Source organism: Tachyglossus aculeatus, chromosome X4, assembly GCF_015852505.1.
Source record: "Tachyglossus aculeatus isolate mTacAcu1 chromosome X4, mTacAcu1.pri, whole genome shotgun sequence".
Classification (NCBI taxonomy): Eukaryota; Metazoa; Chordata; class Mammalia; order Monotremata; family Tachyglossidae; genus Tachyglossus; species Tachyglossus aculeatus.
Window position 1 is genome coordinate 19,474,458 of NC_052098.1, and position 16,800 is coordinate 19,491,257.

A 16,800-nucleotide genomic window follows, 5' to 3' on the forward strand; every position below is an offset into this window, starting at 1 on the left:
GATACTCAGTGAATACTGTCATGATGATGACGAAGAGGAGATATTCTATAATCTAGAATACAATCTCAGCAGCCTTTGAACCTTTCTACATGGGCATACAACCCACTAACCATCTAGCAGTAGTTGGTGACATATCTGGAAGTAAAGTCAATCACTCTAATATGAAAACATTTGAAATACATGAGTCCTTTAAAAGATTTTCTGATGCCTCCTCCATAGGAATCCTGCAAAGGAAGAGGCTGCAGAAAGGGGTACACACTAAAGGGGGGCACATCGGCTAAACTACATTTGACTGGATTATGGGCATTCCTATCTAATCATATTCTATCCAGTTGAAGGGGTTGATTTATGGCATGCTCAGGAGCTGCATACTCTGACTAGTTCCGGTGGATAGGATCTGATTGATTAGAATATCTATCACTCAGATACATTTTTTTCCTATTCTAATGCTGCTTGTCAGACATCTTGAGGAGAAGAAATGGAAAGACATAAAAAAAAAAAACTTACAGCTGACAAGAAGAAATTCCAGGCCAGTGATTCTTATTTGCTACAAAACACCAATCTTTTTTTTCCACGAGAATTCCAGAGATATTCATTAGCATCGAACACAAATGTAAAACTCGCCCCTGTGGGCCTCACAGTGCTAAATCTCGGCTCCTTGGGGATGGGGTCTGCTGCTGCCACCCTGGAGGTGGAGGAAAAGCCAAAGTGGTTCTGTCCTGGCTTCTCAGAAGAGGTCACACCCACTGTGGAGAAATCCCCCTCCATAACCCCTGGCCCTCATGGCCACTGCCCCTCTGGGGGACAGAGAAGCAGTTGGGGGAGGAGTAGGACCAGGGCTCACCAGAAGGTCTCCTCTCCCTCTTCCCCGGCGCAGCCCCTTTGTCATTAGGCCAGTGACTGTATATAGCTTAATCCGTTTGGACAACTGATGAAGCATCAAGATTCTGGCCCCGTTTATTTGATCATCTTGGAGGACTTCACCAGATATACTGGTGAGAGCTCAAAGAGAGTTATCTTTTGGGGAACTATGGAAAGAGAAATTTCTCAGGAACAATACAAGCTCCACTTACTGTGTCATCTCCATAAAGTCGCAAATTGATCTGTCGCTGAGCTGCTCTTTCCAAGACTACTCCCTTTACTGCACAGCCACATTGGATTTTCAAGGTATCAAAAAATAAGTCATGCTGAAGTTTGTGGCCAGCTCTCTTGAGACCTAAATAAAGCAACAGAGTAACCAATGCTATTATGGTGTACATTTCTGCATGGTAATTATTTTCCTAATCCTTCCGCCTCTTAAGCCAGTGTTGTCTAATAGCAAGAAAAATTTCAAGCTTATTAGCTTTTCTTAAGTCGAGGTAGTAGAGGAATGCATGTAAAATCATTTTAACACAGAACCTATAACAGACAAATGTTGTCTCTTTTTCCAGTCCTGAATTGTCATTTCCTAACAAAATAGGACATAGGAATAAATTTCAACTGACCCAAAACTGTCAACTCCATAACCTAAATCCTTCTGGAGAATACAAACAGAGCAAAATTCCAGTATGAGATACTTGTGAATACACTGAAGAGAACAGACGTAAAGGGTGAGAAAACACCCTTGAAAACCAGTGTTCTATTCTCCATCTATAATCACTCCAATGGAGAACTCACTCGCTGCCATGGCTTCAACTACCATCTATACAGAGATGACTCCCAAATCTACATCTCCAGCCCTGACCACTCTCCTTCTCTGCAGTCTTGCACTTCCTCTTTCCTTCAGGACATCTCTACTTGAAATGTCCCACCGATACCTCAAACTAAATACGTACTAAACAGAACTCCTCATCTTTCCATCCAATCTCTGTCCTTCCCATCACTATCTCACAAGCCGGTTAACGTTGGCATTATCCTTAACCCCTCTCTCTCTTTCAACACACATATTCAATCCATCATGAAATCCTGTCAATTCTACCTTCACATCTCTAAAATCCATCCTTCCCTCTCCATACAGACTACTACCACCATTGATCTACCAGTCTTTTAGACTGAGCCCACCTTTTAGACTGTGAGCCCATTGTTGGGTAGAGACTGTCTCTATGTGTTGCCAACTTGTACTTCCCAAGCGCTTAGTACAGTGCTCTGCACACAGTAAGCGCTTAATATGATTGATGATGATGATGATCTACCACTGCTATCATTTATCCCATCCCGCCTTGACTACTGCATCAGCCTCCTTGCTGACCTCCCTTCCTCCTCTCTCTCCCCCTCCAGTCCTTACTTCACTATGCCGCCAAGGTCGTTTTCCTTAAAAAAAAAGTTCAGCTATCGTGCCCTCATTTCTCAAGACCCTCCAGTGGTTTCCCATCCCCTTCCACATCGAACAGAATCTCCTTACTATTGGCTACTAGGTACTGAATCTGCTCTCCCTTCCTAATCTCCCTGATTTCTTCCTACACCCAAATCTGCACATTTCACTCCTCTAACACCAACCTAATTTAGATTGTGAGCTCCATGAGGAGCAGGGATGATGTTTAATTCCGACCTCTGTATTTTAATATGGTGTTTTGCACACAGTAAGCAGCTTTAACTACTACAAGTACTCACTGTACCTCAGTCTCATCTGTCTTGCCACTGACCTCTTGCTCACATCCTCCTTCTGGCCTGGAACTCCCTTCCCTCTTCATATCTGACAGACCACCACACTACCTACTTTCAGAGCCTTATCAAATCGTATCTCCTCCAAGAGACCTTCCCTTACTAACCCCTCATTTCCCTCCCTTCGGCATCACCTATGCAACTGAATGTGTACCCATTAAGCACTTGATAGTCACCCCACTCTCAGTCCCACAATATTTACATACATATCCCTATATTCTGCTATTTCCCCTATCTGTAGTTTATTTTAATGCCTGTTTCCCCCTCTAGACTAAGTTCTTTGAGGGCAAGGATCTTGTCTACCAATTCTCTTGTACAGTACTCTCCCAAGTGCTTAGTACACTGCTCTGCATACAGTAAGCTCAAGTACCACTGACTGAATGATTCTGCTTGGCATGCTGGCCGATCACAGCTGTATCAATCAATTGTATTTACTGAGCGCTTACTGTGTGTGCTCTGTAGTTAAGAGCTTAAGCTGTAGATACAACGTGCAGTGGCAGAACTTATGTTGCTATACTCTCCCAAGATCTTAGTAATAATAATAATTATTATGGTACTTGTTAAACACTTACTCTGTGCCAAGCACTGTTCTAAGCACTGGGGTAGATACAAGGTAATCAGGTTGGACACAGTCCCTGTCCCACATGGGGCTCACACTCTTAATCCCCATTTTACAGATGAGGTAACTGAGGCCTAGAGAAGTGAAGTGACTTGCCCAAGGTCACACAGCAGACACGTGGCAGAATTGGGATTAGAATCCATGACCTTCTGACTCTCAGGCCCGTGCTTCAGTGCCCAGCACCCAGTAAGTGATCAATAACTACAACTGACGATAGATACTTAGGTGCCTGGTGCGGTTTTATGCTCTGTACTCCCATATTAGCAAAACAAAACAGTTGGGTAATTGCAGCGCTGCCTCCGATTCTGTTTCCCCTTCCCAGCAGTCCCAGGCATGATATCTTGCTTACCTGCCCTAGTAGCTACCCATGTTGGGTTCTCCACTGCTTTAGAGTTCATTTCTGAGCCCACCAAGGCCACCTATGGATCCGATCCCTGTCATCAATTTTCCACCACTCTTTCTGCACCTCCCCACCCCACCCTTCTCCACTAGCACAGGAGACCAGGCCTGGAACAGCAATGTAGGAGTCTGGAGAAGAGGCTTCAAAATAGAAGGAATCAATCAACCCATGGCATGTATTGAGCACTTACTGTGTGCAGAACACTGAATTAAGTGCTTGGGAGAGTACAGTACAACAGAGTTGGTAGATACGTTCCCTGTCCGTAAACAGCTTACAGTCTTGAGGGGGAGACAGACAATTATGGATATGTGCATAAGTGCTGTGGGGTGGAGGGAACAATTTTTCAGATCTCAGATTTTTGGAATACATCATGTGCCTTACCTCAACGGGAAATTATACCTCACTTATCGCTCTAGTTTCATGGAAGCAACTGAGTACTACTCAGGGAACAGCAGTATTTCTCTGGTCAAAGATAATAGATGCTAGTCACTACTAGACCTTTGACCACCTGTCATCAGTTTCATCAATGACAGGAATCCTCGGAAAAATGAGAAGAACTGTCCTCCCAGCTCCACCAGATTTATAACTGTCAAATCACTCACCTTCAGATAAAATCAAAGTGGCATTATGCACTCTCCTGGCAATATGCTTCAATCCATCGGAACCATGGTAAATTGCAAACATGGCAGCCATGTTAGCCAAAAGGGCCTAAAAAGGCATGAAAGCACGCATTAGGAAGTTGCCCCAACAACATGAGACTAACTGTGCTACTTAGGAAACCAAAATTGATACTTGGAACAAAGGAGAACTAGGTGGTTTGCTGCTGATTTGCTTACTGAAGTTTTCCCTGTGGTACACAAGTATGAATTTGTATCGGTAAGTCTATTTTAAAACAGGCCTCATTTAATGCACTGAGGAACATGGAACATTTTGGGGTCAGGCCTTCGAGTTACCTGAGCTGTACAGATGTTGCTTGTAGCCTTATCCCTCCTGATATGCTGCTCTCGAGTCTGCAGTGCGAGACGGTAGACTTCCTTTCCAGTAGCATCTCTAGACCACAGGAAAATGGAGGCAGATAAGCAGACTTTCTGGTTTTAGATCCGAGACCCACCCAGCTGTGATGTGTCCCAGTTTTTTGTCTGCTGACTATCAAGATGGAAGGTGTAGGGTTCCCTCATCCCCCAACACAAACCGTTTTCTTTTCACCCCCTGTAACCAATCTTAGAGTTGGGGAAAGGTTCACAGAGGCTTACCCATCCAATAGCAAAGCCTAGAAATGTATACAAACACTAAGAGCCCACTGTATTTTTCTATTCATTAGTTGGCATGAATCTTATGTGTCTTTCGTTCAAGTACCACTACTACAGGACATCTAAACTGAAACGTTAAAGGATTCTAAAATTTAAGGTAAAGTGGGAAGAAACACTTAAAATGAACACATTTTTAATAATCATTTCCCAAATCCCTTAGCATTTACTTTCTGTGTTATTCACTTGAGTAACATTTGCTCAGCTGCTAAATAAGGTCTAAAGGATAATGGCACACTTCCCCAGGAGATGTTGGGGTTTCTCTGACAACTCAGCATGAAACCTCATCTAGTCTAAGCCTTCAAAATAGCCAGAAGGGGCAAAGTGCCATCTGGCTTTGGGAAATATTGAAGTTCTCTGCACACAGTAAGCACTCAATAAATATGATTGAATGAATGAAAAAGATTAATAATTTAGAAATTTCTTATTGTACCGGCCCATATACCTTTCACAACTCAAGTACAGGCTAGATACTGTTACAATAATCAAATTAATCTCACCTGATCTTTTCTACAACAGGTAGAAAAAAGTTTTACGACAAATTGGTTTCCCAAAAGTTGTCTATCAAAATGTTGTAAATTGAACTAATTTTCTCAAGGAACATTATAAATCTCTTTTTCATCCTATCTTTAAATTATTTTGTGCACCCCCACCCAGAATATAAGCTCTATGAGGACAGGGATCATGTCTTCTACTGCTATTGTACTTTCCTATGTGCTTAGTACAGTGCTCGGCCCATAAGAGGCATTTAATAAAGTCTATTAATAGACTGAAATGGCAGAGTGAATCCTGATTCCCCTTCATCCTTGACCTATTCCTGACTCTGTCACTGTTCTTTGATTCCCACTCTCCATTTGTTCCTTCTCCACTGCTTTCAAACATGCCTATATATCCCCTAAGAGATAAAAATTTTTAAAAAAACTCCTTTGAATCCACTGCATCCTCCAGTTATTACCCCATCTCCCTCCAACAATTCCTTTCCAAACTCTTTAAATGACATGTTTAGCCCCATTGACTCCATTTGCGCTTTTCCAACTCTCTCCTCTTCTGCCTGCAATCTGGATTCTGATGCCTCCACTTCACTCAAACTGCCCTCTCCAAGGTCATCAATTACCTCGTCCTTGCCAACTCTATTGGACTCTAATCCTCCTGGACTTTTCAGCAGCCTTTGACATTTGAACCACCCTCTTCTCCTGGAAACTCTATCCAACCTTGGTTTCACTAACACTGTCCTCTCCTGGTTCTCCTCCTATCTCTCTGGCCACTCACTCTCAGTCTCTTTCATGGGCTCCTCCTCTGCCTCCCACCTCCTAACTGTGGGACTACCTCAAGGCTCAGTTCTGGGTCCCTTTCTATTCCCTATCTACATCCATTTCCTTTAAGAACTCACTTACCCCCATAGCTCCACTATGAGGATGATTCCCAAATCCAGCTCTCCAGCCCCAACCTTTCTCCCTCTTTTAAGTCTCACATGTCCTTCTGCCTTCAGTACATCTCTACTTGGATGTCCCACCAGCCCACAAATGTAACTTATCCAAAAGAGAACTCCTTATCTTCCCCCTCAAACACTGTCCTCCCCAACTTTCTCATCACTGTAGACACTAGCACCATCCTCCCTGTCTCACAAGCCTGTACCTTTTGCATTATCCTTAACACATCTCTCACTCAACCCAAATATTCAATCTGTCGTGAAATCTTGTAGGTTCTACCTTTACAACCGCTAAAATCCACTGTTGCTTCCATCCAAATCAATCAATTGTGTTTACTGAGTGCTTACTGTGTGCAGAGCACTGTACTAAGCACTTGGGAGAGTGCAATATAACAGAGTTGGTAGACACATTCCCTGCCAACGAGCTTATATCTAGCAGTTCAAACTGCTACTATGCTGATCCAAGCACTTATCCTACCCCACCTTGACTACTGCTTCAGTCTCCTTGCTGACTTGCCTGCTTCCAGTCTACCCCTGCTCCAATCCTTACTTCATGCTGCTTCCTGGATCATTTTTCTAAAAAAGGCAAAAACCGTTCAGTCCATCTTTCTCCACTCCTCAAGAACCTCCAGTGGTTGCCCATCCACTTCTGCCTCACACAAAACCAAGCAGAACCTCCTCACCATTGGATTTAAGGCACTTAATCAGCAGTGCTCTCCTTATTTATCCTTGCTCCTTTCCCACTTCAAACCAGCCTGCACACTATGCTCATCCAACACCAACCTACTGACTGTTACATCATCTTGTCTTTCTCACCATGGACCCCTTGCTCACACCCTCCCTCTTTACATCTGGCAGACCACCATTCTCCCCATGTTCAAAGCCCTACTAAAATCCCATCTCCTCCAGGAAGCCTTCCTTGACTAGCTACTCATTTCCTTACCCTATTCTCCCTCTTTTCTGCATCACCTATACAGTTAAATTTGTACCCCCTGAGCACTTTGATACTCACCCCACCCCCACAGCACATAGGTGCATACCTTTCTACTTTCTTCCCTACCTGTAATAGAACATCTGTTTCCCTCACTAGATTGAAATCGTGTAGGTAGATCGTGTCTACCTACTCTACATGTACTCTCTCAAATGCTTAGTACAGTGCTGTGCACACAGTAGGCAGTCAATAAATACCACTGATCGATTGATAGGTAGCCTACTGTTACTTTAAGAAAAGTAAAATGGATGTGCTGACCTTCTCTGGTGATTCTTCCTGGCAATTAGCTACATTCCACACCCCTCCCTCATCCTTCTTTAACCTCTCCCCAGCACCCCACTGCACCTTTCAAAATAGTTTCCCCATGGCTCCCATGGAACCCACCCCAACCCCCAATGCCTGTGCTCCTATAAAATTAGTGCCATAAAGGAAGCTAATGCTGACAAGTCAAAACTGACCTGCTGAATTGGGGTGCAAATTTAGAAACATTAGAAGTGCCATTCATCATAACTTGAACATCTTACGACAAGGACAACCTGTACTGATGAATATTTGTTTACATGATCTGGCCGTTGTAACTAAGTATCCTCCTGTAGAATGAGGTCATGGAAGATGACTTCAAAAAATCCAAATTATGACTTAGTAGTAAGACAGGGAAGCCAAATGCAAAAAGTAACGGACTGGGAATCAGACATTTGAAATCCCACTGTTTGCTCTGCCATCGACACTTTGGTGAGATGTTGGCTAAGTCCTTGAACTTCTCGGTGTCCAGTCTCCATCTGTCAAATCATCATTTAACAGCATCAGTATTTATACAGGGCTTTCTGCATTCAGAGCATTGTACTATGTGCTTGGAAGCATTTGGAGCCATTTTCACTCTCACACAACACAAAGACGAAAAACAGTGGGATTTTCAATGCACTATAAGCCATACGTAGTGCCGGTTGGTCTGGTGCACAGGAAGAAAGCCAGGAGAGGAACCCTTACCATCACAAAGAGGGGAAAAATTTGACTTTTTACCTTGTAACTCCCACCATTCTTCCAGGCATCATTCTCACCAGGTTTTCTCTGACAGCAAAAAATGCAGCATGAGGTCCCCCATAACAGAGAGGCACTCCAAACCGCTGGGAACTGCCCAGGGCAACATCGACCCCAAATTCACCAGGAGGCCTCAAGACACAAAGAGCTAAAAGGTCAGTAGCACAGCAGGCCAGAGTCTGGGAAAAAAGTATAAGAGAAAACAGATAATGTCAACTATCTCCCTCCTGAATAGCAGGGTCACAAGCAGATCATTTTTGGTAGGCGAAGCTGTTATAATTCCTGTGAGAGTACTGTCTCAACTCACGCAAACACTTTTGATCAGCATGAAAGGAAGGAAAGAAAGGAAACATCAAAGGAGACACCTCACACAAACACCTCACTCAAACAAACACAAACTGTCAGTACTGAAAATTTCAAGATGAAACGTCCAGACATCTCAACCAGATGACCAGATCAGATTCTCAACTCTTTTGAGAGCTGGAGGAGAGCTAATTTCTTACACATGTCTTGGTGGACAGCCGACAATGCCCAAGAATTCCACTGCTTTCATACTGTCGATCTGGGGACCTTTTTTTATCTTTTGGAGGGTCCCTTTTTTTGGTTACCATGAAGACCCTGGGCACATAATAATAGTGTGACTCCCCAGTTCCCCTACTTGAGATGGGAGGAAGTGGACTGAAATAGAAATGGAAAAAAAAAAGACACGAATGTCCCTCTGTGGCTTTAAGAGGGAGAGAAAAATGTTTCCCTCCCTCTTTATGAGAGCTGCAGGGCTGTGCATCCCAATATCACTCAATCGCTGTTCTGGCTATGCAATGCCATAAGCAAATGGGATCAGAGTATAGAGGCAATGGGACCAGCATCCACCCATGAAAATCAATTTTACAAGGTGGGCTAAAGGGACCATGCCACTACCAGCAAGAGACTGAGTGTGCCACTTTCATGAGGGGCAGGCAAGCTCTTATACCAGAGGCTGTGTAGGCCGATAAGAAATGACATCAAGGAGAATCAAGGAGGAGACAGAGACAGCCTCCTCTCTTCTTCAGGTTCAGGGAAGCCCCCAGCCATGCCTCCTCTCCAGGTCAAAGGGAAGAATCCAGTCCATCAAATGGCCTTTCTTCTGAGGAGCTCAACACATTTTCCCATTTGTGCTCACAATATGCCCATGAGGGAAGGAAAGAAGAGCAGACATTGTTGTGCCCATTCTACAACTGGGGAAACTGCAGCACTGAAAGACATCAGAACTGAAACTCATCCCAGTGGGGCCTCAATGGCACACTCTCCTACCCCATTCTGATGGGCTCTATCCACAAGCTCCATGAAGTCTTCCACCTTCCCTTCGGTGTCTGGGTACTGGAACAGCACTCCACTGACATCCTTACCACTGAAATCCATTTCATGAGGCAACTTCAACTCAGTGATGACCCCAATGTAACTGGAAATAAAAGACCATCAAACCATGCATCACTCTAGGATGTTCTGTTTTGACATTTTGAAAGGAAAATGGTTAGAGGTCAGATTTCTCCTCCACAAATATCCCACTTTTCAACTTTGCCATGATGCCGTTTAACTCGCTTTCACTCAGAGTACATATATATCTTTGCAACTTCCTGGTCCAGGATAATGCCACTGAAGTGACATTCACCTATGGAATTGAACATGGCTGAAAAAGCCGATGTGGGACCAATCATCCTCAGCACACCAAATTCTTAATGCAGATAGAGAATCCCAATGCCCTCCCATTGTTCAAGAGATTGCAATTCCCAATGCCCTCCCATTGTTCAAGAGATGGCAATTCAACATCAGTTCTGAAACAGGAAAGCTTCACAAGAACAACGGCCCAAATTTTAAGAGTATCGTTCTTCATAATACAGGAAAAAGCTACTCAAATCATTTTTTTTGGCTGTAAAACAGCCTCCAAATCATGCAAATCTTTCTACATATGTGCACTAAGCTCCTTTCAGGAGAAATCGGGATTTCCACCGCACAGAAAGGACACAGAGAGAATGTGGCTGCTAGGGAACAGCCAGCAAAGAGTGGCAGGATGCACGTATTTTTTTTTTTAATCTTTTAGTCTGCCAAATGACCATTAAAGCCACTCTCCTTGTCAGAAGACTCTGGTCTGAACTTTGGATCTGATGACTAACTTTGAGAAGGTTCTGAGTTACCTGGCCAGATTTTCCTTCTGAGCTTTCGGACACACCCTGAGGTGGATGGGAGAAGAATTCCTCCCTCTAACAAATGTGAGCTACATGGGGTAGCTGAGCGATTCTGCGATTCTGGTGTTATGCAGCTTAAGGAGGCGGGGCTGAAGAGTTTCCATGAGAGGAGTCAGTCCTCGTTCCAACCAGGTCCTCTTCAGGGATGAGGATAGATGCAACTCACCTCAAGGTACCCATTTATGCCTCCACTGCAGCAGCAACTTATGTGGTGAAAATACAGGCAGCTAGCTGAAGCTGTGGGCTAATCTACCCTCAGGCAGCTGCCACTATGTGACTGACAAAATACCCAGGCAAAGTCCTGGAGAGAAAGGAGAACAGTGGAGAAGGAGGAGGAAGGGAGCAAAGCTAATCCAATGGGGAGAGCTGGGCTAAACATATAACCTTTGTGTCCCAAGGGAAGCCACATTCTTCTCAGGGGTGACAGAGAAGTAGCAGAAGTGGGTGCTTGCAATACCCATTACTTCAAAATAAAAGTGAAAAGGAATTACTTGGCTCGTGTCTGGACGACAGCTATTGTCTGCGGGTGGCACCGGATGTCAACATAAAATTTCCTCCTCTTGCTGTGTCTGTTTTTAAAAAGGCACGCACACACACACACAAATACACAAAAAAACACACAAGGAGTCAGAGTGTCAAATAATAATAATGATAATAATAATGGCATTTATTAAGTGCTTACTATGTGCAAAGCACTGTTCTAAGCACTGGGGAGGTTACAAGGTGATCAGGTTGTTCCATGGGCGACTCACAGTCTTTATCCCCATTTCATATATAAGGTAACTGGGGCACAGAGAAGTGACTTGCCCAAAGTCACACAGCTGACAATTGGTGGAGCTAGGATTTGAACCCATGACCTCTGACTCCAAAGCCCGTGCTCTTTCACTGAGCCACGCTGCTTCTTGGAAGTTCATCCATCTCAGCTGGGGACAGTAATGAAAAAACCTTTTCAGAACCTATTAATGATGAGCCACACTGACTGCTTTGAGTTTTCTTTCCTTACTCTCCTTTTAGTACAGGACGGTAAAATGCTCTCTGTTCTGCTCCCCATTTCATCACCACCAAAAGGATGGGCAGAGAGGAGAGGAAAAACCAAGGGCAGAGATGATCCACATACTGGAGAACAGACCACATAAGGAAACTCTTGAAAACAAAATTGAACAGGGGTATAGAAAGGATCTGTAAACATAAGAAATGTTGGAAGTAATTAATATTGCAAATGAAGGCAAACCCAAACAGGTGAAAAGAAAAAGGGTTACTTTATTCCAAATCCCATTGGATGTATACTGGTAGAACTTGGCCATGGTAAAGTAGCCAAGTCCTTTGACCAGCAAACAGTTAGGTGCCTGTCTGAACGCAGGGGACTGATCCAGATGACTTCTCGATAGCAGGGAATTTCTACGATAATACAAGTTTTCCAGTGTGGCCCTTCTCTGGGCCGAAACCTAGCTCAATTAGACATGGAGAGGACAAGTTTAAGCTGCTCATCAGAAATAAAATCAAGTACTAAGGAAGGGAAGAAAAAGAAGGACAGAAGAATCTAAAAAGAACTTCCAGCATCAGATAGACTCATATTAATATAGGGCAGAGATCCTTACTAATCCTGGTCTCTGCTATATGTGCTGAGGGCTAAACATCTGAGCACTATTCTCCCCTCGGCATTGGGGAACCCATTTCCTAGGGAGGGGAATGAAGAAGAGAGGAAGCTAGCTACCTCTGTTCCACTCCAGTGTTAGGGTGAATCATTTCCCAGCAAAACAACTCTCAAAAACACTGGCAACTCAGGTTCCACGCATAATTTCAGCAGAGGTGCAAGGAAGCTGCAGAGGGGTTGTAATATTCAGTAGAAACCTCTGCTAGTTCAACCCTCGGCCAACTCGGGACCAGGCTTCCTTTCTAGACTCTGGCACTGGTTTTGCATCTAAGAACTGTTCTACGTGGTAACGCCCCACTCCCAGGTGTAGGGAGGCCAAGGAGGGCTAATCTGCTCCTAACCATGTTAATGACACCAGAAGCAGCATGACCTAGTGGAAAGAGCCCGGGTCTGGGAATCAGGGGACTGGGTTCTAATCCCAGGTCCACCACTTGCCTGCTGTGTGCCCTTGGGCAAATCACTTCACTGGGCCTCAACTTCCTCAACTGGGAAATGGGATGAAATACCTGTTCTCCTTCCTACTGAGACTGTGAGCCCCAGGAGGGACAGGGACTGTGTCCAATCTGATTATTTTGTAATACAGGTGCTTAATACAACACTCGGTACATAGTAAGTGCTTGACAGAGAGCATTAAAAAAACCCCCCAAAATACACTCCCTATGTCAGGGCAATAAGGGAGGGGTGGGGGGGAACCTCAAGTGAGTCCCCAAAGAAACTGACATTTTAATGTCCATGTCAAATATTTCACTGCAGATCCCGAAATGAAGGGAGAAGGATTTTATTTCAGGCTAAGTAAAGGGACATGGGTATTACCATTTTTTTGTGGGTTTTTTTGTGGGGGGGGGGGGGGTAGTTGACCGCTTACTATGTGCCAATCACTGTTCTAAGCACTGGGGTATATACAAGATAATTAAGTTGGACACAGTCCATGTCCCACATGGGGCTCACAGTCTTAATCCCCATTTTACAGATGCAGTAACTAAGGCACATACAAGTTAAGTGACTTGTCCAAGGTCACACAGCAGACGAGTGGTGGATCCAGGTTTAGAACCCAGGTCCTTTTAATTCCCAGGCCGGTGATCTAGCCACTAGGCCACACACACTTTGGGCAACTAGATGATATCAGAGAAGAGCCTTGAGAAAAAATGGCAGGAACAGCACAAAAGCATTCTCCAGGTCAGCTCTCCTAGCACTAGTCAAAAGGCACCTCAAAAAGGACATGTGCAACATCGGCTCACACACACCCTCTCCCAGGAAGTTTAGATTGGATTTCCACTTGGATCCACACCCTTTATTCACCCCCCGACTCAGCCCCACAGCACTCAGACACATAACCGTAATTCTACTTATATTAATGTCTGTCTCCCCCTCTAGACTGTAAGCTCTTTGTGGGCACAGAACCCGTTCACCAACTCTGTTGGACTGTACTCTCCCAAGCACTTTGTACAGTGCTCTGCACATAATAAACACTCAATAAATACCACTGATTGATTAGACTATTCCCATTTCTGTGAGGAGTCCTGGGAGGAGTGCAGGCTATACCTGCCAGACACCCCTTCTGTGGCTCTGGGAAGATCTCTCAGTTGGTCAGCCAGCAACACCAGGAAAGTAATTGGATTAAAATTTTATGACACCCCCAAGACAACAGATCCAAACAGGAAAAAGAAAAATCAGAGCACTGACAAGAGAGAAGGGGAGTGGGAAGGCATAAGAGAAGTCACCTAAGGAGTTTTTGCTTGAGAACAGGGAAGACCTTTAACAGCTATGTCCTGAGTTAGCCACCCCTGGGCATTGAGATGGCTAGGCATGGTCCTGCCAGATGAGAGGGGAGGGGCCAGTATGACCTCTGTGGTCTAGACCAGCCATGGGATGGTCACTCTCTTACCTGTGGCATAGTTGCATAGCCTCAGCTGCAGCAGTTCCCTCATCCAACAAGGATGCATTAGCCACATCCATTCCTGTGATATCACACACCATGGTCTGAAAATTGAGTAAGCTCTCCAGTCGTCCTTGAGAGACCTCTGGCTGGTAAGGCGTGTACTGGGTAACCCTGAGAAGAAAGCATAAAAGGCACCTATTAGCATTGTGACCCATGACCTACAAAGACCAAACAGATCACTCGTGACATGATGATGAATGGACAAGACACCATCCCTGCTCTTAAAGTATTAACCATCCATGAATGTAATCATCACATATTGCCTAAAGAATTCCATTCCAAGTAATTTTTAAAATATTAGATTCCTACAAAATTTGGGTGAAGACTAGAAAAGAAGGCTCTTTTTATAAAAGCTACAAATTTTTATGTCCAAATCACTTTAAACTGAAAAAGGAGGGCCTTCCATATTCCCTTTATTCGTAAGACTGCTGAGGAGGTATATATCCATGACTGCAATGTCCATTAACTATGGTTAATACTTTAAGAGCAGGGATGGTGTCTTGTCCATTCATATTTTCACTGTAAACCTTTTCCCAGGGCCTAATACAGTGCTATGAACCCAGGGGCTCTGAAATACTTGTTGAGCATGATGATGGTAATGAAAGAAGTCTCCCCGTAATGCATGGGGGGCTGTATTCCCACTGACAACACATCTATGTGCAACATTTTCCATCACAGCTTAAATGCACTGCGCATAGAGATTCCACATAGAGCAGCCTAGGTAGTTCATCCAAACTGGGCCCTCTTTTTGCAAGAAGTCCCATCCTCCAAGGGCTCATTGAAAAGCAGGGCAAGTGGGACTCTAGCCTCGCAGTCAGTCAGTCAATTGTATTTATTAAGCACTGTATTAAGCGCTTAGGAGAGTGCAATAAAACGGTAAACAGACACATCCCCTGCCCACAACGAGCTTACAGTCTACAGGGGGAGACAGACATTAATATAAGTAAATTACAGATATACATTAATATAAATAAATGAATGACAGATATAATCTGTAATTATATCTTACACCACTCAGTGGGTGCCAAAGGTAGGGTCCCCATTACCTTAGGAGCTTCCCTTATATTCAGGCTATTAAGGCCTTTCACTAGGTCAATGTGGAACAGAGAAAAGGGTCAATTGTCTTTATTATAATGACAACAGTATTTATTACGCATTTGCTATGTGACAAGCACTGTGCTAAGCAAGGGGTAGATGTAAAATAATCAGATCAGTCACAGAGGGAAGATCAGGTACTTTTACCCCACTTTACAGATGAGAAAACTGAGGCACAGAGAATTAAGTGATTAACCCAAGGTCACACAGTAGGCAAGTGGTAGAATCAGGATTAGAATCTGGCTCTCCTGACCTCCAGTCCATGCTCTTTCCACTAGGTCACATGGCTTCCCTAAGGCAAACTTCAGTTTACTTCTTAAAATTTCATTGAAGGATGCAGGTTAAAAAAAAAAAACCCTAAAAACAACAGCCCAAGAAAATACAGACCTAGCACTAAAAATACAACTCAATTTTAATTAAAAGTCTGATTTGCCCATTATCTAATTTTCTAGGCCTTGTCCTGCCCAGTGCATGCATTAACTAGAAAGGTTGGGTTAGTTTGACATCTGAAAGTTTTCTTTACACTCTAGAGCAAAAAGCCTAACGTGTATATACAAATAGATCCTCGCTTGGTCACATTTTCCCCAAATTTTAAATTCCAAATTGTCTATAAAAAGTTATCCACCTACAATAAAATACAAGAAAAACTTAAGGCTATTCAATGCTTTCAACAGCAAATTAACCTTACTAAGGTACAGTACCTAGCTGAAAATCATGCAAATATTGATGTAAAATTGCTAATTACTTGAAAGTTTACCTTTTTAACAAAACTCTTGAATTTTGCACATATGGAAAATCCTATAAAAATCTGCAATGCTGTACTCTAGAGTTGTTTCCTCAATTTAGCCATGAAAAGTGAGTACAAACTTCCATAGTTCAGTAATCCCTTAGCTCATCTCTAACTCGCTACAACACAAGGACCACTAAGGCTCAGTTTTTAGTTCCTAAACAGGGTTTTTATTTTTTAAATAAAAAGAGCTGCAACTTTTCATAAAAATAATCATTGCGAGGAAGAGTCCAATAAAAAGCTTCAAATACACTGAATCTAACAAATCACATTTCTTTTACGGTAATCAGTATTCCCTCATCATTCACCCTGTGATTTACTGGAGGGAGGAAGGAAGGTGAAAGCAGAAGCAATACTCTCAAACTCTTCTCAATGCATTCCTAGTATCAAAGATTTACTAAACCCAAACAACTCAAGAGAAATTTTCAAGCACTGACATCCTTATTACTAAAGCTACTAAGTTGTAGAATTTGAAACATAAATTTAAGTCTAGACTCCATGTAAATGTTTTCAGAAGCCCAATATTCTTTGTATTCTTTCAAGGTTAAGTTATTCATTTATTTTCATGTCACGTCACCGGAATTTGTTAGCTCTGTTTCTATGACAACCATTCAAAATTGTGATAATGTGAAGACTATCAGGAAACACGTGCACGTTCTTCTGTCTTTCACAGTTCAGC

General features: G+C 43.4%; 1 protein-coding gene across 1 annotated transcript in view; it reads right to left on the reverse strand.

Annotated features, from left to right (window-relative positions):
• Positions 1-16,800, reverse strand: part of GLDC (glycine decarboxylase) — a 77,439-nt gene that overhangs the window by 38,923 nt on the left and 21,716 nt on the right. Inside the window, exons 4-10 of the mRNA XM_038769890.1 lie at positions 14,186-14,350; positions 11,138-11,215; positions 9,715-9,862; positions 8,407-8,603; positions 4,613-4,709; positions 4,262-4,367; positions 1,074-1,216 (exon numbers count right to left, since the gene is read on the reverse strand). Coding sequence (XP_038625818.1) covers positions 1,074-1,216; positions 4,262-4,367; positions 4,613-4,709; positions 8,407-8,603; positions 9,715-9,862; positions 11,138-11,215; positions 14,186-14,350 — 934 coding nt within the window. The remainder of the gene's footprint in view (positions 1-1,073; positions 1,217-4,261; positions 4,368-4,612; positions 4,710-8,406; positions 8,604-9,714; positions 9,863-11,137; positions 11,216-14,185; positions 14,351-16,800) is intronic.